This window comes from Dreissena polymorpha, chromosome 4 (genome assembly GCF_020536995.1).
Source record: "Dreissena polymorpha isolate Duluth1 chromosome 4, UMN_Dpol_1.0, whole genome shotgun sequence".
NCBI lineage: Eukaryota > Metazoa > Mollusca > Bivalvia > Myida > Dreissenidae > Dreissena > Dreissena polymorpha.
Genome location: NC_068358.1, coordinates 65,959,465 through 65,985,929, shown reverse-complemented (window position 1 = coordinate 65,985,929; position 26,465 = coordinate 65,959,465). Strand labels below are relative to the sequence as shown.

The following is a 26,465-nucleotide window of genomic DNA, read 5'->3' as shown; positions in this document are numbered from 1 at the left end:
GTCAACTGGGTCATGCGTGTTGTGTATCGTGTTATTTCTTAAAAGTTGACCCAGCATTTGTTAAAATATTGCAAGACATATACATTTCCAGAAAGGAAATTCATTTCTGCGTTGAATAAGACCGAGATCGTGAAAATCGCTGCAAAATTTATGAAGATATGGCTGTTCAAAGCGATGCACCCCGTTTTGGGCTGATTTTGAGTTGCATACCTTGTTATATATATATTTGATAGTGAAATATTTTTTTTTTCAGAAAAGTTAATTTTTCGTTATAATATGATTATTTATCATTCAAAATGATGTTTTCACTAATTAATATCATAGCCACACGCTAACCACCTGTGATACAAACCTGCTATGTTACATGCATGGATAAAACAAATTGTTAGTGATATAGACAATATCGACAATAGCCCTTCCATGCCACGTCACATGACAACGCGACTTACTGAAAATAAATGTTTGAAAATATAAATCATGTGTATTTTAAAGTCACTTATGCAATTTGAAATGAAAGTATTTATTTGTATTAATTGAATTATAACATTATGGAAAAATTATTTTGGTCAATGTTGGACCTTTTTTCTAAACCATTTGCGATAAAAATAGTTCGCGATATTTTTTTATTTTTTGTTTTTCTTTTAGAGTATTCTCAGAAAAAATAATAATATAATGATGTTTCAAAAGAGTTAAAAATGTTACATAACCATGGTATAAACGCTTATTTATTAGTAATCAGTGCCAACGTCGCAAAACGGACTACTTTCATACGCGTCTGGTTCATGGCTATTTTTACCGTAGTGAATTTCCCAGCCCAAAATAGATCAAAATCATAGAATTGCTTGACAGAATTGACTGGACAGTAAAAATAGCAACTGGGGATATTTATACACATCATTTCGCATTAATTTGGTAAGATATGTCCCCTAAACCCCTTATAATTGTAATCTGGTATTTTGTAATCTAAATGTTTTCAGGGCTGAACCAGGAAGACGGACATTGCACTCAACTTTCCCTCTAAAATCGCCATGTCGAGACGGGGATGTCGCTTCTCTGCCATTATTTGTAGACAATTCTAAAATTAAAATGTTTGTTTATATCATATATATAGTATGTTGTGGTTTGATGGTCACTGCTGGTATATATCTTTAAATAAACACTGGAAGGCAGTTTTGATCAGCATTGAAATTTGAATAATTAAGGCTCCTTTACCTGGTATAGCCTCTGGGATGAGATCAGCATTTGACCTGGTCATTTAACTCTTGAAAACTTTTATCATAGTCATGTTATTCTGTTAACTGGAAACACTTTGCATAACATGCATTTGTTGCTTAAATTGTTTGTTATTTGTATACAAACAATAATGATGCAAACATAAAGATTAATTATTGAAAATCTTCTAATAAATAAAATGTAATGCATTTTCAAAAAATGTGGTGCTATGTAAAAATGTGATGTTTGGTGTCTGTGACTTATTGTGTGGGTGTTTAATCTGTTCTTAACTGGATCATCCAAAGAAATCTGCAACGTAATCATTGATCTGCAAAACATTTTCCTCCAATGAGAGATACATATGATATCAGTGATTTTTTTTGCTTTAATTTGTTACAGCCAGTGCCATTTGAATTGGGAAAATTAGCGCGATAAACCGTGAAATTGGGAAAAATAGCGCGATAAACCATGAAATTGGGAAAAATTAAGCATAATAAATAGGATTATAAGTAACAGAAGTGATATTGTTTTTAAGTGCATTTTCAGGGAGTTTTCTAGAAAAGGAGTCTGGTCAAATTGGTTGTTTTTTTTAATCAATAAAAGTGGCAAGTTTGGGAATGATTTATGGACAAAAATGACTAAATTCAAGTTATATATTTTGTAAAATGTTTAAAAAATAAAGTTGAGACCTAGATTTAAGAAATCATAATTAAGTTATATGAGACTTCTTTCTAAAAAAAAAAAAAAAAAAAATTTTTTTTTTTTTTTTTTTTTTTTTTTTTTTGGAATTTGGGCTTTTTTTGGGAAATTTTGGTCAGAATTTTGGGAAAAAACGTATATTTTTGCGATTGGGAAGCAGCCGAAATTCGGCTGTAAATTTGAGCAAAAAAAAAACACTGGATATACATACACAGAATACCTTATTTTACATTGTAGAAAACCACATGGTTGGGGCACAAAATAAATAGATCTTTAATTGCTGTACATGTGTATTTGCTGATATTTATAACACTGTTTATCCATTAAAGGGGCCTTTTCACAGATTTTGGCATTTTTTTAAATTATTCATTAAATGCTTTATATTGATAAATGTAAACATTGGATCGTAAAAGCTCCAGTAAAAAATCAAGAAAAAAATTGAAAAAAGGAAAAGAACATTGCCCGGAGCAGGTTTCGAACCAGTGACCCCTGGAGTCCTGCCAGAGACCTGAAGTAAAAACGCTCTAGCCTACTGAGCTATTCCGCAGAGTACACATTCTTGCCGTATTTTATACCTTATATAAGCAATCTTCGTAGTTTCACAAAATTTAACGACAAAAACAGAACTCTCCAAATTATTCAATCGTTTCGCGTTGCCACGCTTTATAATTTTTAGGTTTTAAAATCGTCAAAAGATGCATATAATGGCTATATTAGAGCATGGTTAATGATCAGTATTACTGTTTCCTCACAAATATCATAACTAAAACGAAAAATTACGAATCTGAAACAACTTTTTTCAATTTTGTCAATTTACCAAAGCGTGAAAAGATCCCTTTAACTTGATATCCAGATTGCAGATTAATATTTATTATTTTAACTTATATAAGCGATACATCTCTGAAAACAATTAAACATTAATTTTAATTAAATTGAACATTGAGTACAGTAGTCAAAGAAAAAATGTTAACACATTATTGCTCCATCTGTGATTGTGTGAATATAAACTTAAACTCCGCTTGACAACCAAGTCAACTTCATGACTAGGCGGCCTGCTTATGCAGACACCTTAAAAATCTAGCTGTTTCCCAAATAATTAAACTGTGTTCAACCCCAATTATACAGGTACCTTGATGAACTGTATAACAATAACTAAGCGCAGATCAACACAATGAAATAACACCAAAACTGTGCCTGTAATTGCAAAAAGCGTCAATCGGTGTGATGCAGCTCGATTAATCACATAATTGATGGATACATCTGCACTGCTGTACAATATAATTTGATGTGTAAAAACAAAGCAACTTTCGCTTTGATAATGGATAAGCAGATACGATGTACATTAATTAATGCTTATTGACACTAATATGATAGTGAATGATTTTGAAGAATAATTAAATACAAAGATGCTTTTTCAATATTTAAAATTCTCTATAAAATTGATGATTTTAATTAGTTTTTATACATGTAAGAATTTTTATTCATTTGTTTCTTTAAAAAAAATTATTATACAGAAATGCAAGTATTCTTAGATTTGCCTGCCTTAGTTTCTTGTTCAAAAACGTCATAAATAACTTCATACCCATAGTCGTTGGTTGCATAATAATAATATGTATATGTAATCAATATTAAACATTCAATTTAAAGTATGACAATTTATTGTTGTTTTCTTGAAAAGTGTGAAAAAACTACAACATTTGTTGATATATTAACATTCTGATCTACAGTTCGACATTGATAAAACTACCTTTACTTTTACATGTATATAATAATTTTAATCTTAAGATCCTGAAGTGGTTGTTGAAGCAGTGTTTTACTGTATGCATCATTAAATATTTGGGTGTTTTTTTTCAGCAAAAGTCATAGCAGGCAATTCAAGAACAAATAGGTCATCATGGGAAGAAAGAAGATCGCCATTACAAGAATCAATGATGAGCGAAACCGACAGGTAATGGGCTCTTCATCAAGGGATTTTTATGCTCAATTGGCAAAAGTACCTGTACAGACCAAATTTCGAAAAAGTAACCTGAAAAATTGAGGAATTTGTAAAATTTGTGGTGTGTAATCTTCAAATTGGAATTATGGTATTTTTTTAATTGCTTGGGACTTAATTGTGCAAACTCATATAAATATTCTTTTACTTTCCTTTTTGTTGAAATGTTCGATTCCCGTTCCCGGCGCATGTGAGTTTGGTTGGTGGTCACCATACTGGACAGGTGGGGTTTTCTCCGGGTACTCCGGTTTCCCCCCACAGCACAAGACCACCTCAAAATTAAAAACCTTTCAGTAAAACAATAAATAGCTGGAAATTGCAGCTATCCTTCAAAATTCGTCCCAAATTTCGTGAGTCTAAAATCTGATTAGGAAGGAGTGCTGGGACACATTCCGGGTCCTCGCATAATGCTGCCTCAGGCGCGGAGGGACCTCATAAACAGCGAAATACACACACATTTTTGTTGAAATATTCTGGTTAAGTGCTAGGGCCTCGTGTGACAATGATTTTGGCCAACATTGACCATTTAGATTTCTTAAAGCCATACTTTGGAAACTGCAGGCATCATGCAACTTATGTTCTGATTTATTTTTGTAAAGTACATACTAGTATGACTTATTTTGATAAAGATATATATTCCTGTTAAATTAAAAAAATCTAATCGTTGGTGGCCAAATTGATAGAAAATTAAAACAGAAATGGCCAGATTGATTGAAAAATCTGTTTTATTTAATTGAGCAAGATGCATCTGGCTGTATATTAAAAATCACTTATTTGTTGACTTGTTGATAACACAAATGAGGAAAGTAAAGGATGCAATTGGGATTTTTTTGGGATGACTCTGGATTAGTTTCCAGTATTCTGGCCATCTACCATCATGAAATTATAAATTAACCCTTTACTACTTAGATACGTATTTTGACACATGTGTAGTCCCACAGAAAGTTAAATTTAATTAAAGGCCTTTCTTTCTATATTCAAGTTTTTAAGGCTTTATTTCCAACCCTTGGATACTGATGAGCAGCAAACAGCATAAAACCTGAACAGACTGCGAGTTACTTGTTACTGCATGGCTTTATACTGTTTGCACATTATGACATAGCCATTTTCGCTTTGCTTCTGAGTGGGAAAGGATTGATAATGTCAAGACAATTTTATGGCAATATAAACAAGTCTTAATAAGGCAATATGTGCAAAAAATATTAATTGTTCAGCGATTTTTTTGTCCGATTGGGAAAAGAGCCGGTACTAGTCCAATTCTTGAACTTGGGAAAATTCTAGTCTTAAAATCATCATATTGGAAAATTCACCATGTGAAATTGGTAATTTTTAGCTCTGCTGTTTTTGAAGAAAACCCAAGGTATGGTCATAGCCAGCTCGTCGTCCGCCATCTGCTGTCCCCGTCATGCTCAAACCTTAACATTAGCTCTCAAATCAAAGTGCTTCCACCTACAACTTTGAAACTTCATATGTAGCTGCAACTTGATGAGTTCTACATGCCACACCCATTGTAGGGTCACTAGGTCAAAGGCCAAGGTCACTGACCTCTAAAAAAAATCTGACAGGCTATTGTTTTGGCGTTGTCCGTCCGTCCGTCTTTCCGTCTGTCTGGAGCCATATCGTGGAAGTGCTTTGGCGGATTTCATTGAAACTTGGTATGAGTATGTATATGGATAAGAGGATGATGCACGCCAAATGGCATTGTACACTATCAGTTAATAACAGAGTTATGGCCCTTTGTTTCTCGAAAAAATGCTTTTTGTGTGTGTCCAGAGCCATATCTTGGAAGTGCTTTGGCGGATTTCATTGAAACTTGGTATGAGTATATATTTGGATAAGAGGATGATGCACGCCAAATAGCATTGTACACCATCTGTTAATAACAGAGTTAAGGCCCTTTGTATCTTGAAAAAATGCTTTTTTTGAGTGTCAAATATAATACTTTTGTGTCCAGAAGCATATTGGCGGGGGATATCAATTCAACGAATTTGCTTGTTTATCTTATTACTAAGTACTTAATTGCACATACCCATTTAAATAATGTTTACAGGCATGCCATAATGACCATTTTGTACTTAATTTGGTATCAAAGAAATAAAGAACAAACACAATAGAAAACTTGTTGTTTTTCAACCTTCACAAAACAATGTCTCTCTCTTTCATTTGTTTGAAAATATAAGTGATCTTGGATTTATGTTATTCACTGAAGTTGCTAATATGTCATGGGAAAGATGGTTCATGTTTTTTGTACAAACTTTGTCAATGGAACGCATCTGTGTGACTGATGGCAATTCTTTAAATTTTTGCGTAGTATTTACTTCTATGACTCATTTCTGTAAAAATAACAATAAGGTTTAGAAAATAGAACTAAAATCAATAGAAAAAATATACCTGAAAAGGCTCTATTGAATGAATTCGTTGTGTGGCTTTTGTAAAACCCTAACTAATTTAGGGCATGTTAACGCACCACTATAGTACAATTTTTTTTGTGCTGTTGTACTAATTGATATGAGCTGTTCACTCTCAAGGAGTTAGATTTGGAAAAAAACGGCAGAAACTTTCCTATGTTTTTGACTTTTTGGGGACACCAATTAGGAATTTTATCAATTTTGAGTGATTGGGAAAGTGCTGTTTAAAGATACTTAAAAAAAAGGAAAACAATCGCTGGTTTTAAAAATGAAGTTATTTATTTTCATCCATTTACACAGTTACAATTGTGATCCTCATCACTACTACATTTCATTGTAGGTGACGTTCACAAAGCGAAAGTTTGGCCTAATGAAGAAGGCGTATGAGTTGAGTGTGTTGTGTGACTGTGAGATAGCTCTCATCATCTTCACCTCCAACAACAAGCTGTACCAGTATGCGAGCTCGGATATGGACAAGGTGCTGCTGAAATACACCGAGTACAATGACACGGTGGTCAGTCAGACCAACAAAGACATCGTAGAGGTGGGTGGTGTTGGAATGCAAAAATATATAAAATTAATTGAAATTGAATTTTCTACGAATTTTTTTATTAATATTGAAAATTATGAGTTGGTTTTTCCCCATTAATATTTAAAAAAAAAAATTAATAACATTAAAATGATTTTTATAATAATAAAATAATATTTATAATTGTAATGATATTATAAGGGTAATACAATAGTTGTAATGAAAGGAAAAAAAAAATAAAACGCTAATTTCTATCCTGTTCTTCTTTGCGTTGATTTGTCTCCCTGCTACAGTCAATGTGGGGGATCTTTATCAGCTATGTTCATGGCTGCCACTGAGTTGGTTCAAAAATTACAAAAAATGCAGATAATGATAAAAAAATCATTTTTAGGCAATTGAAATTTTACACAATTCATAGAATTGCATTTTAACTTGGCTCTAAAACAATCGGGCAAAATGTACGTGAGTAAAGTGCCATGCCAGAATAGTCTGTGCAGTCTGCACAAAGTAATCTGGAATGTACATGCATGAAACCCTGTTTTACCAGAGCAGTGCCTTCCCCAGGCCATTTAAGCGCCCCTTGCCGGGGCGCTTGAATTTCGAAATCATAGTCCCCGGGGCGCTTGAAATTTTCCGATCAGTGTATTCTTCAGTAAAAGAAAGTGGAGATTGTCCAAAAAAATCAAGGTTTCCCTATCAGTGTATCAATATTCCCTGTTTTAAAAGAGCACTCGGTACCTACTTTCACAAGTAATCGCCATAAACACCACATGGGGTAATGGATAATCCACTGATAAGAGAATAGCATGACGCGCGTATCGATTATTCTAGCCGAATTACACGGTCATTTAAATGCTGACAAGGATGTATCTGGTAACTTTCCAGTCGTCAAACTGTGAAGTTCATCGTCTAATCGGTTATGCGAATGCTTATGAGGGCGGGGTTAACTATCGACCATTATTTTTGACTGACGTCGGGCATGAAGTAAGAGTTTATCGCAGCTTGATTAGCAAGTAGTTGTACCATTTGAGTAATATAAAACCGGTAATTAGAACAGTACAGAACATTAAAGACGGTTTCGGGCATCATCATCACACCTTTTTACTGTAAACAAGTGTTACCTATGACTCATAATTAATACGAGAAATTAATTGCAAGTGGTAAACAATTAATTATTATAGCGGTTACAATTATGTGATAACAATTTATTTAATTCCAGTACATGTATATTTCAACATGTCCATTTATAGAACTGATTCACCTCGTTTTTCTGACATTTATTCGACACGTAATGCGCTTTAACAAATTTTCGTTGAATTAATTACGCACACTTGTAAATGCTTCGTCCGATAATCGATAGTTAGAAGACCGGCCGTGATCCTCGTGGACAACGTGAATTTCATGCATAATTCCGTCAAAACATTTATTCGACTCGTAAAGTGTGTAAACAAATTATCGTTGAATTTATAACGCAACGGTTAATATTTGTTGAAATCTCAAATGGGAATAATTAAATTTGTAATCCGAAACCCATTACCGTAAGTCGATGTTAACGCGTTTTTAATCCGAAACACACTTCCGAATGTAAATGTTACCGCAACGTTAAATATTTTTGCTTCAAATTAGCAGCGCAAATTTATTTTGTGTCGAATCTTTTTCTCAATTAAAAAGAGCGCGAAAATTATGCAGCATGTACAACGTCGCGTCTATTGCATACAAATGGCGTGTATTGAGCGTTTTAACAAGCACACAACAGGTCAGGGGATTGACGCATATTCAGAGGCAATATTTCATCAAATCTATAAATAGTCACTTAAAAAATGACAAGGTTTGTGTTAAAGAAATAACTGAAAGCTTTATCGTAAATATTTACCAGAAAGAGTTTGATAAAAACGGAATAAACGGGATTATCGGGTAATAAATAGAAACTTGAAAAATAGTAAGTATACAGTAATAGATTCGGGTTGAAACGGATGTATTGGGGAATTGTTCGAGTCGGGAATTTACTAGCTGTGCGGAAAAGTTTTAAAACAATTAAACAATATAAAAATATATATTTTTAAATGACTGGGGGATTTTTTTGAAGAGTCATAGCGCACCAAATGACGTCTTTTGACGCTGTTTTTCTTTGAGTTATAACGCACCACAGAACGTGAATTGACACGTTAAATTAAAAAAAAAATCAACGTCGGGAGGGGACACCCCTCCCCAACCCACCCCCGGGGCGCCTGAACAAATTCCTGGGGAAGGCACTGCCAGAGGGAGGTTTATTTTTAGCTCACCTGAGCACAACGTGCTCATGGTGAGCTTTTGTGATCGCCTTTTGTCTGTTGTCCGTCATGCGTTGTGGGACGTCAACATTTGCCTTGTTCACTCTCTAGAGGCCACATTTATTGTCCAATCTTCATGAAATTTGGTCAGAAGATTGGTTTCAATGAAATCTTGGATGAGTTTGAAAATGGTTACGTTTGCTTGAAAAACATGGCTGCCAAGGGGCGGGGCATTTTTCCTTATATGGCTATAGCAAAATCTTGTTAACACTCTAGAGGCCACATTTATTGTCCGATCCTCATAAAACTTGGTCAGAAGATTCATCCCAATGATATCTTGGACGAGTTTGAAAATGATGTCCGTTGGTTGAAAAACATGGCCGCTAGGGGGCGTGGCATTTTTCCTTATATGGCTATAGTAAAACCTTGTTAATACTCTAGAGGCCACATATATTTTCCTATCTTCATGAAACTGGCTAAGATGATTTGTCCCAATGATATCTTGGATGAGTTCAAAAATGGTAACCTTGGCTTGAAAAACATGGCTGCCAAGGAGCGGGGTATTTTTCCTTATATGGCTATAGTAAAATCTTGTTAATTTTCTAGTTTGCTCAATCTTCATGAAATTTGGTCAGAACATTGGTTTCCTGTGTACATGTAGTAAAGTTTGGTTTTATTATGTCAGTATTATGTGACATTAACTGTGTTATGTAATTTTTCATAACACAGAATTTTCATAGTTAACATAACTGTTTTAGTCATTAACACTTATGATAAGCCTTTCAACTAAGAGATAACTGAAAGAAAGACAACATGTACATGATTTAGCCGTATTTATGCAGTATTTATCTCCCTTGTTATACCCCCACAAACGATGTTTAGGGGGTATATAGGAGTGAACTTGTCGGTCGGTCTGTCTGTCGGTCCGTATTAAGTGTCCGCTCTCTAATTCAAGTAGTTTTCATCCGATCTTCACCAAACTTGGTCAGAAGTTGTATCTACATAATATCTAGGCCAAGTTCGAACATGGGCCTTGCCGGGTAAAAAACTAGGTCACGGGGTCACTTAGTGCGTTTTAAACATTCAGCATGTTGTCCGCTCTCTAATTTAAGTAGTTTTCATCCGATCTTCACCATACTTGGTCAGAAGTTGTGTCTAGATGATCTTAAGGCCAAGTTTGAACATGGGCCTTGCCGGGTCAAAACTAGGTCACGGGGTCACTTAGTGCGTTTTTTAACCTTCAGCATGGTGTCCTCTCTTATTAGCTCATCTATTTTTTGAAAAAAAAATATGAGCTATTGTCATCACCTTGGCGTCGGCGTCCGGTTAAGTTTTGCGTTTAGGTCCACTTTTCTCAGAAAGTATCAATGCTATTGCATTCAAACTTGGTACACTTACTTACTATCATGAGGGGATTGGGCAGGCAAAGTTAGATAACTCTGGCGTGCATTTTGACTGAATTATGTGCCCTTTTTATACTTAAAAAATTGAAAATTTTTGTTAAGTTTTGCGTTTAGGTCCACTTTTTTCAGAAAGTATCAATGCTATTGCATTCAAACTTGGTACACTTACTTACTATCATGAGGGGACTGGGCAGGCAAAGTTAGATGACTCTGGCGTGCATTTTGACAGAATTATGTGCCCTTTTTATACTTAGAAAATTGAAAATTTTGGTTAAGTTTTGTGTTTAGTTCCATTTTATTCCTTAAGTATCAAAGCTATTGCTTTCATACTTGCAACACTTACTATCATAAGGGGACTGTGCAGGCAAAGTAATGTAACTCTGACTGGCATTTTGACAGAATTATGTTCCCTTTTTATACTTAGAAAATTTAAAATTTGGTTATGTTTTGTGTTTAGGTCCACTTTATTCCTACAGTATCAAAGCTATTGCTTTCATACTTGCAACACTTATTAACTATTGTAAGGGGACTGTGCAGGCAAAGTTATGTAACTCTGACTGGCATTTGGACGGAATTATGGGCCCTTTATACTTAGAAAATTGAAAGTTTGGTTAAGTTTTGTGTTTTGGTCCACTTTACCCCTAAAGTATCATAGATATTGCTTTCATACATGGAACACTCGCAAACTATCATAAAGGTACAGTAAAAGGACAAGTTGCATAACTCTGGATGTCATTTTTACGGAATTATGGCCCTTTTTTGACTAAGTAACTTTGAATATATGGTTAAATTTTGTGTTTCGATCCACTTAACTTCTTAAGTATCAAGGCTATTGCTTTCAAACTTCAAATACTTTCATGCTATCATGAGGTTACTGTACCTGGCAAGATGAATTTTACCTTGACCTTTGAATGACTTTGACTCTCAAGGTCAAATTATTAAATTTTGCTAAAATTGCCATAACTTCTTTATTTATGATTAGATTTGATTGATACTTTGACAAAACTACTTTTACCTGACATACCACAATAGACTCCACCTAAACCATCGCCCGTGCCCCCCCCCCCCCCCCCCGATTCCCCCCCCCCCCCCCCCCCCCCTATTTTTTTTTTTTTTTTTTTTTTTTTTTTTTAAGATCATCTCACAAATGACCACCACACCCTCACACTATAGCCCCCCCACCTCACCCCCTCCCCAAATTTTTTTTTAAACTGTTAAAAACAAAACTATTTATTTTGATTATTTTATGTTTGAAATACCGTCCAACCATCGCACCCAAGAATCCCTCCCCCCCCACCACCCCCCCCCCTCCACCCATTACCACCACACCCTCACACTATACCCCCCCCCCCCCCCACCTCACCCCCCCCCCCCATTTTTTTTTGAAACGGTTAAAAAACACAAATATTTATTTTTATTATTTTATGTTTGAAATACCGTCCAACCATCGCACCCAAGAATCCCCACCCCCTTCCCCAATCTCCACCCCCTTCCCCCCCCCCCCCGATTTTTTTTTTCCTTTTTTTCGCATTTTTGGAAGATAATGTAATAAATGTCCACACCCCCACACAATGCACCCCTCTTCACTCCACCCCTCCCTCCTTTGTGATTGAAAATGAGAGTCCCTTCACCTTTAAAAAGAAAATAGATGAGCGGTCTGCACCCGCAAGGCGGTGCTCTTGTTCAAGTAGTTTTCATCCGATCTTCACCAAATTTGGTCAGAAGTTTTATCTAGATGATCTGAAGAACATGGGCCATGCCAGATCAAAAACTAGGTCACAGGGTCACTTAGAACGTTTTACACATTGAGCATGGTGTCCGCTCTCTACTTCAAGTTGTTTAAATCCGATCTTCACCACACTTGGTCAGAAGTTGTAACTAGATGAAATGTAGGTCAAGTTCGAACATGGGCCATGCCGGGTCAAAAACTAGGTCATGGGGTCACTTAGTGTGTTTTAAACCTCACCATGTTGTCCGCTCTCTAATTCAAGTAGTTTTTATCCAATCTTCACCAAACTTGGTCAGAAGTTGTATCTTGATAATGTCTAGGGCAAGTTTGAAAATGGGTCATGCCGGGTTAAAAACAAGGTCACAGAGTCACTTAGTGCGTTTTAAACATCACAATGTTGTCCACTCTTTAATTCAAGTAGTTTTCATCCAATCTTCACCAAACTTGGTCAGAAGTTGTGTCTTGATGATGTCTAGGTCAAGTTGAATATGGGTCATGCCGGGTCAAAAACTAGAACAAGGGGTATCTTAGTGCGCTTTAAACCTCACCATGTTGTCTGCTCTCTAATTCAAGTACTTTCCATCCAGTCCTCACCAAACTTGGTCACAAGTTCTATCTAACTGATCTCTAGGACAAGTTTGAACATGGGCCATTCCGGGCCTAAAACTAGGTCACGCTGTCACTTAGGTCGTTTTTTAACATTCAGCATGGTGTCCGCTCTCTAATTCATGTAGTTTACATCCGATTTTCACCAAACTTGGTCAGAAGTTTTATGGAGATGATCTTACGGCCAAGTTAGAACATGGGCCTTTCTGGGTAAAAAACTAGGTCAAGGTGTCACTAAGTGCGTTTTCAAAATTGACCATGGTGTCCGCTGTTTTTTGTGAAGACGACATGCAAAATAATATGTGTCAATGCGGCATGTGGGGGTATTCGTCACGCCTGTGACAAAGCTCTAGTTTAACCTGGTTCAGTTATCTATTTTTAGTTCTGCTCTGGAATTTGGGAAGATATTGATCATTGATAAATGCACTGTTCTGAGGGAAAATTGACTACTCTGCCATTGATCTCTTCTGAACTGTATAAAATAAGCTGTTTGGGCTGATTTAAACACCTCTTGATGCTTTCTTTAAAAGTTAACAGCTCTTGAAAAAGGTTGGAATTTTGAAATAATTATACTCTAAATTATGTTTAACACCAGCATCAAGACATTTTTGCATTATTTTCTAAATTATTCTTATTATTTAGAATATTTTTATTTGGCATTTTCTAAATTAGAAAGACTCTATTCTATTTCAATAACTGTCTGTAGTAAATTTTTCTTATTTTTACATTTGATTCACTGAAGTTTCCTAATCTCCATAAATATTGTTCTTTAGATTAAATTAGACATATTTTGTAAACTAGATTTTTGAAGCACTTTCTAGACTAACAGTAATTTATATTTACAAATGTATATCAGTTTTTTTGACAGATTTTGATCTTCTTTTTACATTCATTAAGGTATTTGCTGTATGTTGTTCATTTTTGTAACAATACTTAGATTCTTTTGACTTGGCTTGTACCTGTTCTTAATTTTCTGTCATTGTTCTTCATTTTCCGAGTTCTTGGAATAAAAATTAGTTATTTTTGTTAAAGCTGCCTTTTTTTTCACTTATAAATAAATTCTTTGAGTGTATTTAGGAGTCCCTGACTGAACGCCTTTAGTTTATTGAATTACAACCAGTCAGTATATTCATCCTGACCGGAAATAAGAGTTTGTCAAATAAATATTTCCGCATTACATAAGTGCTTACAAAGTTACATAACTTGTAACCGTCCTGTGACCGGTTCATTCATAGGAGACCGCACTACCACACCTGGATAGGACAGTTGAGTTCGATAATGGTTTGGATCGGTAAAAAAACATGGCCACCAGGGGGGGTCTTTTTCCTTATATTTATATAGTAAAAAAGCTTGTGAACACTTTAGAAGTCACATGTTTTGCCAAATCATCATGAAATTTTGTCAAAACATTAGATATGTGGATGTCTCGGACGAGTTTGAAAATGGTCGTGATCAGTGAAAAAACATGGCCGCCAGGGAGTGGGGCAGTTTTCTTTATATGTATATAGTGACAACATGTGAACAGTCTAGAAGACACATTTTTTCCCAATCTTCATGAAATTTGGACATATCTTGGAAGAGTTAAAAAATGGTGCAGGTCTGTTAAAAAAACATGGCCGCCAAGGGGCCATTTGTTGTTCATTCTTCATGAAACTTGGTTAGAACATTTGTTCCATTGATATCTTGGGCTGCAAAGAACAGGTCATTTCTTTTTATCTCAGATGAGCGACTTTGGGCCTTTCAGGCCCTCTTGTTTATAAACAACACCATGTGTTTAGATGCTGAACAAGAAAGGCGATGAGAAGGGAGACATGGATGATGACGACTCCTACCAGCTGACACCACAGACAGAGGCCAAGTACAAAAATGTCGACGAGCAGTATGCACGCGTTATGACTGGACAGGTAGTCCCGCATTTATTGGTGTGTCACTTTTACCCATTTACCTGCAATTGTATCATTCTTTCATTGAAAGCCTTTTGTATGATTGTCAGTTTTGGGGTAGTGGTGAACTATTTTCAGAATCTTTTGAAATAGCTTAATTAAATATAATTTATTTAGAGATGCTGTAGCCATAAAGCAATTAATGTATTAACTAAAAGGGAGTCTCATAGCTAAATATTTCTTTTGCCAAATTTGTGTACATAACATTGAAATCATTCTTATTATCACTAACAAAAATGGGGTTTTATGAAGAAAAACATATGGTCAGTAAGTTTGTGTTTATTTAGTTATATCTGTCCCCTAAACGGCTTGGATTCAGGCAGAAACTTAAGACTTTAATAAAGTAATAGGTCCTTGAGTGTAACTAAAACTGATGTCTGGAGTCATTGCTTGAAGAGAATTATAAAGAATTCTTGAACTGAAAAGAATTATACAAAACTTTATACAAAAGTTTTTTTCACAATTTAAACCTATAAAGGGAAGTGTATATTTACTTTTTGACTGAGTACCCTAAACTGATGCTGAATTTTGTTGTGACAGTTTGGGCAGCAGCCCGGGGTGATGCCAGTGTCTGTGCCGGTTCCCAACGTGGCTTTCACACAGGGCCAGCAATTCTCCACACAGGACCTCGGGGCCTCCAACATTGTCCTGCTACAGCACCATCCGGGCGGGGGGCTACAGGCCACTAACACCAGGCCCATGCTCAGTCCTGGAGGTAAGGCTTACAGGGGTGTGTTTTCGGAAGTTTGTGTGGTCTTTTCACTCCTAAGGTTGCATTATTTGAGGACCTGGAAAGTGTCCCAGCACTTCTAAAAATGTAATATTAGACTTGCGTAAGTTTTTACATATATGGATTATAGCTGAAATTTTCAACATGTCATCATGAAAATCCCAAACTGTAACTAGCCCTAAGTTTTGGTAAACTCTTAACAACTACTGACCCAAAGTCTAATGAAAAGGCCTCTTCACTACAAATAAATCCTTGACCCAAATTTTTTAATGACCACGAGTGCCATTATTCCGTAAATCATTTCAATTTTGTGTTGTTTTATTTTCAAATAATTACAATTTCTTAGGTATGTTAATTAGTGTTGTTGTTTTTTTATTCTGAAAAAGAATCTTTGGAATTTGTCTCAGTCATTTGCAAATGTGTTTTAAGCACGAATCCACTAAAATCTGGGTGTGTAGTAACTTGTACAGGTGGTTAGCCCTGCTTTATCACATGCCTATTAATTAGTCCATGGTTTGCAGATGGAGGTCGTGCCAGCGTGTCCCCTGGCCCCCAGCCCAGCTCCAGCCCTGTGCCCCAGCCGGTGGCCCTTCACCAGGTGAGGACCAGTCAGGACGAGGGGCAGGGCAAGGGCAGACCCAACCTGCGCGTTGTCATACCCAACAAGGATAGCCCTCCATCACAGGTAGGACAATCTGTGTACAAGGCTGGTATAGGTTATGCTTACTTGACGCAAAATGTTAGTTCGAATGGGACAAGCCTTCTTTGCATAGTGATAGTATCCCAATTTAAGTTACTTTATGGTATTTAAGTGACAAGAAAGTAATATGGAATACAATTTTTAAAGCAGATTTGTGCATTTTTTTTCCAGCCATCAAATTGAGTTGACTCGGCTGCTGGAGTAAATTATTAGGATAAAGTTAATCCCTTTTATTACCTGTTAGCCAAAGCAATCCGTAATTCTTACAATTTTTACTTGAGGGTAACAAAATAGTATGGCTTTGCCTGTATGAAACAGAGTAAATGAGAATTAATGCTTGGTGAAAATAAATGGTATTATCCATACTGCTGCTTAATTTCCAAGTCTGATTTCTTTAAAAAAAACTGTCTTCAGTCATTTTTCATTGATTCATATTACTGTTTAAATTTAAAGGTGTTGTACAAAATAGTGTTCATAGTGTTTATCTAATATACTTATTTTCAATTGAAACTTGTAATATTGCTTAAATAAATCTGTTCATACTTTATTGTCATATGCGCTGCAAGTGGAAGCTAATCCTGTTATAAAAAATGTACGATTTTCAAGAAATTAGAGCCTGCATTCTAAGTGTGTGTGTGTGTGTTGTAGAAGCAGCAGAGTACAGCCCTTCAGACCCCTATTGTCTCAATCCAGACACCTAGCGGGGCCACCATGCAGTCGGCACTGCTCACCAGTAAGTCTCACAAAGCTTTGTATACTTTCTGCATTTGAGAAGCTCTTGGAAAAACGGAATTAAAAAGACTATTGTCAAGCAATATAAGTCTCCTACCGGCTCCACCATTGTCAGAAATTCCAACAATTTCAGATTTAAAAAAATAAATATTTGTTGCCATAGCAACCATAATTTTTGATGTAGGAACAAAATGAAATGACATGCATAATGTCCATATTGCCATCTATCCATGCTCCAAGTTTCGTGAAAAAATATTGAGAACTTTTAAAGTTATCGCAGGATCCAGAAAACCACCATTTTCAGCAGTATTTCTAGTCTATTTGTTGCCATAGCAACCAGAATTTTAAACATGGGAACAAGATGAAATGACGTGCATAATGTCCATATTGCCATCTATCTATGTTCCATGTTTCGTGAAAAAATATTAAGAACTTTTAAAGTTATCGTAGGATCCAGAAAAGCGTGACAGACTCACAGACGCACAGAGTGAAAACCATAAGTCCCCTCCTGTGAAACGGGTAGAGGACTAATAATGTGTGTAAAGTGCTGTCCCAGATTAGCCAGTGCAGTTCCCAAAGGCTAATAAGGGAAGATACTTTATGCCTAGATTAGATTTTCGTTGAGATTAGACTCCCCTTAAAACAAAAAATTCCATTAGAGCAGAAAGTGTCATCCCATCTTCTATTGAATGTGTTCAACTGTGTTCTTGAAAAATAAATAAGATTGTGTGCAAATTTTTATGGTATAAAATGGCAATCAAGACATGGCCCAGCAGGCCATATGATACTCACTTGTATGAATTAATTAAACAACAGAAATACACAAAATTGTTATCACAAAAGTGACTATTGATTGGTTTGTATGATTAAAAATGTTAAATGTTCATATTACAAATTAAGAATATAATTTTTAATGCCCTGTATTAAAACATTCTGCGCAGGTGGTTTGAACACTGCTGACCTTGAGAAGTTGATGGAGCCCCTACTGAACCAGATGAGCGGGGCCCAGATGAGTGTTGGGCCCCTCACAGCAGCCGTACAGGCCTCGGGGCTCTTCAAGTAGGTCAAGTAGTCGGGGGTCAAATGGGGTGGGGGAGTCTTCAGGGATGGTTTTTGAGCTAAAGATAAAAAAAAATTATTTTACTTAATATGTCTTAATATGTCTGAAAAGGCATGTTTATTTTTTTAAATTAAGCAGGGCCTCACATAAACGGTAGTCCGCGCGGACAACCAAAGTATACGTCATACAAATATATAAATTTCTTTTCAAGACTAAATGTGAACCATTAAACGATAAAGTGTCAGGTATTCCGTTATCTACATTCAAGCGCTATATTACACCATACTGTTAGGGTTTCAATTATTATTTCAAGTTCAAGTATTTTACCAGTACTGAGTGCACATACATCTCATAGTGACAAATGTATTAGAGGTAAGGGCAGGATGACCTTAGACATTATTTCAAGACCAACCTCCACATAAGTTACTGTAAGATTATCTAAAGCTGCACAAATAAACTTTGAGGTGGTTTGAATGTCATCAATTGATATACAGTAGTGCAGTGATTATGTTTCTGTGACTGTATAACATAATCCAATTAATGTTATATATGTGTCATATGGCTTATGTGGTAGGATTTCTATTTAAAAGCAAGATTTTTTCCTAATAAAAACGTGCAATCTCAGCTAAACATATGTTACCTGGTAATTGCTTTGGAACACTTTTTAGATATGCTGGGATGTTGGGATTGATTGCCTCCCATGGATGCAAAAGCAATGTTAAGTAGTCAATGCATTTTTGTGTACTTATTCCGTTTGCTACCTCTTTTAAAACAAGTGATTTATCTTGTTGTGAAGTACTTTGTTGTATTATTATTCATGTATAATCGCCCTTTCCAAGCAGAGTTTTGCAAGCTGGATCACAGAAATAAGGGCAAATTTATTGTCTAATTTAGGTCACAACTCCAATAAAAATTTAAAAATATTTTTTGCTGTAACTTGTATTTAAATTTATTTTTTTCAACTTTGACAAGATCGGTTTAATTGTTTTAATATCTTTAAAAATATGAAAGTTTTTGAGATTTTGATATCATATTAAAGCGACTTTTCTTAGAATATTTGCTCCGTGTACTAAAAACCTATCAATCACTTTAGATGTGGACCCCCAAAAAGGGTGCTTTTAAATAATATCCTTTATATTTTTTGTATTTAAACATTGTTCTATCAAAATTTATGTATCAATAGGATTTGTCCTGCAGATTCCAGTTCTGATGCCTGTTTTGATGTATTGATACTATTAATAAGAGCACTGTAAGAAGATTGTAGACTTTTATATTTTCAAATTTTTTATTTGTCATGTATAAAATTTCATATTTCATTATCAAGCATATAAACAATATTATAAAGTTACTATATGTAAATGTTTAATACAGTCCCTTTTGCAAGCTGCATGCATATATAAGTTAAAAACAAGGAAAATGTCAGAGATATGATTCATAACAATCTGTCATCTGGTTTCAGTCAAGGACTGACGCTGACACCGACCAGTTCAGGCCAGCTTCAGTTCCCGATGATCAACATGTCCCAGCTGAAGGCCCAGCTTGACAAGAACATCAAGTTGGAGCCCCCAGAGTCCAGCAAGGCCGAGAACTTCGTGGGCCTCTCCCAGGCGCAGCTGTCCCGCCTCATGTCCTCTGGTCTCGTCTCCACGGCAGGACTTGGCATCAACACAAACACCATAACATTGCCGGCACATGTAAGTGTGTGCGTTATGTTTCACATGTTTTCTTTGAATACAAGTTTTGATGAGCAGAATCTTTTAAACAAATTATTGATGAAAATGCGCATTTTAAAGACATTATATTCTTGTTTGTGTGAGGATATTTGGAAAAAAGCAATCTAGATGTAAATCATTCCATGTTTTACCAAAGTGTTTTCCATCATTGTCACATTCCTTGTGAGTACCCTACTCAGCTCAGTATGGTTTCATATTCTAGATCTTGTCCCTTATACTAAATCTGAAATTTCTGACACATTTTAAAGGGGCCTTTTCACAGATTTTGGCATTTTTTTAACTTATTCATTAAATGCTTTATATTGATAAATGTAAACATTGGATCGAAAAAGCTCCAGTAAAAAATCAAGAAAAAAAATAAAAAAAGGAAAAGAACATTGCCCGGAGCAGGTTTCGAACCAGTGACCCCTGGAGTCCTGCCAGAGTCCTGAAGTAAAAACGCTCTAGCCTACTGAGCTATTCCGCCGAGTACACATCCTTGATGTATTTTATACCTTATATAAGCAATCTTCGTAGTTTCACAAAATTTAACGACAAAAACAGAACTCTCCAAACGCTTTATAATTTTTAGGTTTTAAAATCGTCAAAAGATGCATATAATGGCTATATTAGAGCATGGTTAATGTTCAGTATTACTGTTTCCTCACAAATATCATAACTAAAACGAAAACTTACGAATCTGAAACAACTTTTTTCAATTTTGTCAATTTACCAAAGCGTGAAAGATCCCTTTAATGTTGAATTATTTCCAACGGTCTTGAAATCCTCGTGCTATAGACTATTTTGTGTTAAGTGTGTTCTCCACTACAAATCCCCCGCGTATGTTTCAGCAGATGTTGAAGGGTATGCAGGGTATGCAGGTCCCGGTGATGTTGTCCAGCAACCCCAACCTGCAGCTGTCTACGGGGAACCAGTCAGGAGAGGACGGGGACCCGTCTCCAGCCAAACGGGCCCGCACCACTGACTCTGATACGTGATACCTTTGACCTGCTGTGGGTAGTGGGCATTGTACATAGATACCTACCATTATCATTTTATCATCTGAGCCGGGCTTGGGGGGGGGGATAAAAGGCGAATAAAGACAGGGGGAGTCCTCTTGCTGGCTTTATGAAGCTGTTGAAAAAACAAGTTATTTTATTAATCCAAAGTGGATTTACAAGGGGTTTGAATTGAAATTGGCAGATTTATCCATTATGTACATTAAATATGTTTTATAGATCACCGACTATTTAAAAATATACTTGAGCAATTCATAAAATCAGAAAATAACATTTAGAATTACAAAGTATTTGTAAGTGAATCAAAGCTACATGCCCCAGTGTCTGGCATCTAAGTTTTTTTATAAATCATGTTTTCATGTTAATAAAATGGTTGTTTTGACAGACACATATTGATGTTTGTTGAAACCTGGTTTGTGCTTTATGTATCCAATGTAGTATTGTTAGTTATCTGTTATGGTATTACTCACTGAATTTTAACATTTTGATGGAAGCAATGCTTCTGCTTTTGTGATGAGAAATATACAAATCTTACTGTCATCACTTGATGGTTACTTTTCATCATTCATGTGTTAACTATTTTTGTTTTTCTACTTGATTACCTCATTCAATTGGCCTTAAATGAATGGAGGGTTGATTTTTTTTAACAAATTGAATTGTAGCTTTTTACTATTGTGACAATTAATTTGACGCCTAGTTAAATATCCTCTTTGTGGACATTTTCAATGACATTTATACGAAAGATAAACAGTTATGATTGCTTATTTCAGATTTTTTCGCTCATTATATCTGTTTGCAATTATAGTTGTTCCCATATCAAATAAACTGTTTGTTTATCAACAATAATTGGGTGGTGACTTCAGCAAATTAGGCTTCCTTGTTAAATCTTTAGCTGTCATTCATACATAACCAATGAAGTAAAGTGTAAAGTTGAAATTTTGTATGTACTCAAATATATATTATCATTCTGAAGGGCCATTGCTGTTATCCTTACTATGCTTAATTGATGAAACTTTTTATTTCAGTAATACTTAGATGAAAAAGGACTATATTTAAACACAAGACACAATTAATTAAGAAAATGTATATTTAAATTAATATAATTCAGTCAGGGCTTGAATTTAATATAAAAAAATGAAAGTCTTGTCCTTATCGCCTCTAATATTTGAAGTGTAGCACATATAGTTGCAAGTTTTGACAGTATGTGACTCATGTTAAAAAACAAACAGAATTAAAATGTGCAGTGCTCTGGGAAAATAGAGCTTAATGCAAGTACATAAAGTGCCGTCCTGGGAAAATAGAGCTTAATGCAAGTACATAAAGTGCCGTCCTGGGAAAATAGAGCTTAAAGCAAGTACATAAAGTGCCGTCCCAGACTGGCTTGTGCAGTAGGCATAGGCTAATAGGTTAATCAGGGTTGAGACTTTCACCTTCTATGGTATTTTTTATTCAAAGAAAGTCTTTTCTTAGTGAAAATTCTGTTAAGGCAAATCTTGGACAATAGTGTACGTACATGCATTAAAGACTGTTCTCCCTGAGGGAGGCTCAAGTGTTGAAGTTCAGTCCTATATCAATAATTGCTTATATGCAAGTTCATTCAGAAAATGTTGGAAACATGTTTACATAAGAAATTTAACAAAACATATTTGTCCTTCCACCCATACTTGATAGAACCTCCCTGATTGTTATTTTATAAGTTTTGGAACTTCCAGAACTGCTAATTAAGAAGTCCTCTGAACTATAACTTGGAGTAACTTCTGTTGATGCTCGCCTTTAACCATTTTTAGCTAATCTATTTTTTGAAAAAAAAATATGAGCTATTGTCATCACCTTGGCATCGGCGTCCGGTTAAGTTTTGCGTTTAGGTCCACTTTTCTCATAAAGTATCAATGCTATTGCATTCAAACTTGGTGCACTTACTTACTATCATGAGGGGACTGGTGGACAGGCAAAGTTAGATAACTCTGGCTTGCATTTTAACAGAATTCTGTGCCCTTTTTATACTTAGAAGATTGACAATTTTGGTTAAGTTTTGTGTTTAGGTCCATTTTATTCCTTAAGTATCAAAGCTATTGCTTTCATACTTGCAACACTTACTCACTATCTTAAGGGGACTGTGCAGGCAAAGTTATGTAACTCTTACTGGCATTTTGACAGAATTATGTGCTCTTTTTATACTTAGAAAATTGAAACTTTGGTAAAGTTTTGTGTTTAGGTCCACTTTATTCCTAAAGTATCAAAGCTATTATTTTCATACTTGCACCACTTACTAACTATCATAAGGGGACTGTGCAGGCAAAGTTATGTAACTCTGACTGGCATTTTGAAGAATTATGGGCCCTTTATACTTAGAAAATTGAAAATTTGGTTAAGTTTTGTGTTTTGGTCCACTTTACGTCTAAAGTATTATAGATATTGCTTTCATACTTGGAAAACTCGCAAACTATCATAAGGGGACAGTAAAGGACAAGTTGCATAACTCTGGTTGTCAGTTTTATGGAATAATTGCCCTTTTTTGACTTATTAACTTTAAATATATGGTTAAATTTTATGTTTATATCCACTTTACTTCTAAAGTATCAAGGCTATTGCTTTCAAACTTCAAATACTTTCATTCTATCATGAGGGTACTGTACCTGGCAAGTTGAATTTTACCTTGACCTTTGAATGACCTTGAATCTCAAGGTCAAATTATTAAATTCTGCTAAAATTGACATAACTTCTTTATCTATGATTAGATTTGATTGAAACTTTGACAAAACAACTCTTACCTGACATACCACAATAGACTCCACCCAAACCATCCCCCACGCCCCCCCCTCGAATCCCCCCTCCCAATTTTTTTTAAAGCTCATCTAATAAATGACCACCACACCCTCACACTATACCCCACCCCAATTTTTTTTTAATGTTATTTTTGAAATACCGTCCAAGAATCCCCCCCTTCCAAAACTTTTTTTTGCATTTTTTGGAAGATAATGAAATAAATGACCACACCCCCACACTATACACCCCTCTCCATTCCACCCCTTCCTCCTTTGTGATTAAAATTTAGATTGGTCCCTTCACCTTTAAAAAGAAAAACTGATTAGCGGTCTGCACCCGCAAGGCGGTGCTTTTGTTAATTATCATCATGACATGTTGTGTTAAGTCCCTTGAAGGTTTCATTTAAAAAATATGTTTGTGCCCATATATATTTATATAATGTTCATCTTCCAAATGTTTTCATCTGCACTTCACAATAACATGAGTGTGTTTCTTTTATTTTGAACATGTGCTTTAATCATGGTGAGTCGGAGAAGTTGCAAAGTAAATTATACAATTTTAGATTTGTTATAATTTTATTTGCTTTTACATCTTATGCAATTGTTACACACATATTTATATGTCAGTATTTAAATTGTTTTTTCACATTCAATCATGTGTGCAAGCTTGATCAATTATCAACGGTTTTATTGTTTAGCATATATGGAAGACCTTGTTACAATCCTGGGTAACAATTGTTTAAATGCTGCTGTTGAAATAGTTTGATACTTGTGAGTTTGAAGAACTGGACTAAAAGTGGCACATCTTGAGATTTCTAAGCACGTTCAATCTTAAGACAAACCTTGTTGACCACAATTCCCCAACTTATTCATTTAGTTAAAAATAAAAGATATCTTGTACTCAAAACCAAAATGTGTGTATTTTCATTTTACATTAACTAGATCAGAAGGCCCATTGGTCAATTAAAGGAAAGATGCAAATCTGCAATAGTCTGCAAAGTTAGAAAAGAATATGTTTACTTGGTAGTTTTCAGGCATTTACATTTGTGGCTTAAAATCAGGACATTTCATCATTATGTATTCTATTCATGCTCTAAAGCTTTTTCAATACGCAATCTGTTTAATAAATGTATATGTTTTTTTATTTTAAAAATTTCAATAATTTCCAACGCTCTTGAAATCCTGATTCCTATTTACCATTTCCTGCTGTGGATCTCATTTGATTTTGGTAAAAACTTTTATTTTGTATAACAATATTAATTTTGTATATCTTTTATTTTTGTTCAATGTCATGATTCAAGTCTGAAATGTAGTTACACAGTTATCAGAAGTACTCTGAACATTATGGAATATAAAGTGCTGTGACATGTTAAATGTTATGTGTTTGTACAAACATAGGAATGCACACATTATCCCAATATGAAAATATATTAGTCACATACTGGGACAACTGGGTTTAATGCATGCACATTAAGTGTTGTCCCAGATAAGCCAAAGCAGTCCACACAAGCTTATCAGGGCTTTGTGAGGAGTCTTACTTTAAAATTTTGAGTACTTAAACGGGACAAATCTTGTTACATTTTGATTTTAATATTTTTGATATTCTGCTACTTCATGGTTGAGGACTATAATTTAACTTACAAATGTGTTTAGTTACAGAACTTGTTGATCACATTTATAAATGCTGGTTTTAAGAATGCATTGAAAACATAGTATCTTTGATTTAAATTGTTTGCTGGTATTTAAGCTGTACATAGTGTTTTTAATGATTCATACTTTCATCTGTTCCGGTTTTTGAAGTGATTTTATTTCGAGATTTTGAAATTGTAGTTTGTATCCTCATCCTGCTTTTGGGAGTTTTTGAGAATCTGTATATTGAGGATGGCTACAAATATCAATAGGAAGTAACTTTATATTCAATTGCTTCCCAGAGTAGGCTGTGCCCTCTGCACTGGCATATCAGGCACAACACTTTTTGCTTACATCAGCTCTTTCCTTTAAACAACAAATTCCACAAAAGCAAAAAGTGTTGACTCTGATAAGCCTGTGCAGACTACACAGGCTAGTCTGGGACAGCATTTAATTTGTTAAGCCCCATTTTCCCAGAATGCGACTAGTATACAAACTAACTATATACATGTCAACACTTTATTACATGGAAGATTTCTGCTAAAACATTAAATCTGCAAAAAGGAGCAATATTTACTTAAGTATACCAGGCACTGATATAACTATTAAGATTTGTGGCATCATGGAACATAGCACAGCTTTATGTTCTCTATCAGAACCAGATTACACGTTTGTCTATTGCCTAGTTTATTCATGCTTTTAGCGTGTATTTAAATAGGACATGATTGGGAATTGTGTGCTTGATGAAAGCTTGGGATTGACAGTATGCCATTTATTTACGAAAAAGTGCAAACATCATGAAAACTTACAAGAAATTTACTTAATATGCTTATCAACAAAATACATGTATAACCTAAGAATCATGTATTCAAATGGCAAAATAATATTCAAAATAGATTATTTTTGAATATTTGTTGCTTTCTGAACTAGATAGAAATAACACATATTATTTTAAACTAGTTTACCCAGGTATATTTACATTATCGTGTGTACTTGTTCATTGAAGAATTCATTTTCTAACATTGTATATAGTGTTGTAAAGAAAATGTTATGCATTCTCTATTCCTGTATATTTTCAACTGTTGGCTGTAATGAATTGTAGAGTATTAAATACACTGAAAGCCTATTGGTTGTCTGTAGTTTGTTAAGCAATCTTCATGAACAACCAGTATGTTTTGATTAGGAAAGAGGCTTGTTGCATGAATTCTTATCAATTTTTACCATGTTGGTTACCAAGACAACATACAGTTGGACCCTCATTCTGGAAAAAACTGGGGTTTAATGCATGCGCATTAAGTGTCGTCCCAGATTAGACAGTTCAGTCCA

At 35.1% G+C, this 26,465-nt stretch overlaps 1 protein-coding gene across 4 annotated transcripts; it reads left to right on the top strand.

Moving 5' to 3' along the window:
- The first annotated feature begins 763 nt into the window (after nucleotides 1-763).
- On the top strand, nucleotides 764-26,265 carry LOC127875925 (myocyte-specific enhancer factor 2-like). Of its 4 annotated transcripts, none has more exons than XM_052420682.1 (10): nucleotides 764-912; nucleotides 3,766-3,859; nucleotides 6,653-6,856; nucleotides 14,628-14,753; nucleotides 15,333-15,507; nucleotides 16,044-16,207; nucleotides 16,871-16,955; nucleotides 17,896-18,013; nucleotides 19,474-19,708; nucleotides 20,581-26,265. In XM_052420682.1, the coding sequence occupies exons 2-10, from the start codon at nucleotides 3,806-3,808 to the stop codon at nucleotides 20,722-20,724; spliced, it is 1,305 nt and encodes a 434-aa protein (XP_052276642.1). In that variant the 5' UTR covers nucleotides 764-912; nucleotides 3,766-3,805; the 3' UTR covers nucleotides 20,725-26,265. The 4 variants fall into 4 exon arrangements, with proteins under 4 accessions (XP_052276642.1, XP_052276638.1, XP_052276640.1 ...); XM_052420678.1 differs by having other exon boundaries at nucleotides 14,628-14,771; XM_052420680.1 differs by lacking the exon at nucleotides 764-912 and adding an exon at nucleotides 944-1,065 and having other exon boundaries at nucleotides 14,628-14,771.
- Nucleotides 26,266-26,465: the final 200 nt, after the last annotated feature.

Excerpts from the sequence above, each read along its gene's own strand:
- LOC127875925 (XM_052420678.1), top strand. The coding sequence starts at position 3,806 with ATGGGAAGAAAGAAGATCGCCATTACAAGAATCAATGATGAGCGAAAC. Across the intron at positions 14,772-15,332 it reads AGGTAGTCCCGCATTTATTG|TTTGGGCAGCAGCCCGGGGT; the intron begins GTGTGTCACTTT and ends TTGTTGTGACAG. Across the intron at positions 19,709-20,580 it reads CCATAACATTGCCGGCACAT|ATGTTGAAGGGTATGCAGGG; the intron begins GTAAGTGTGTGC and ends ATGTTTCAGCAG.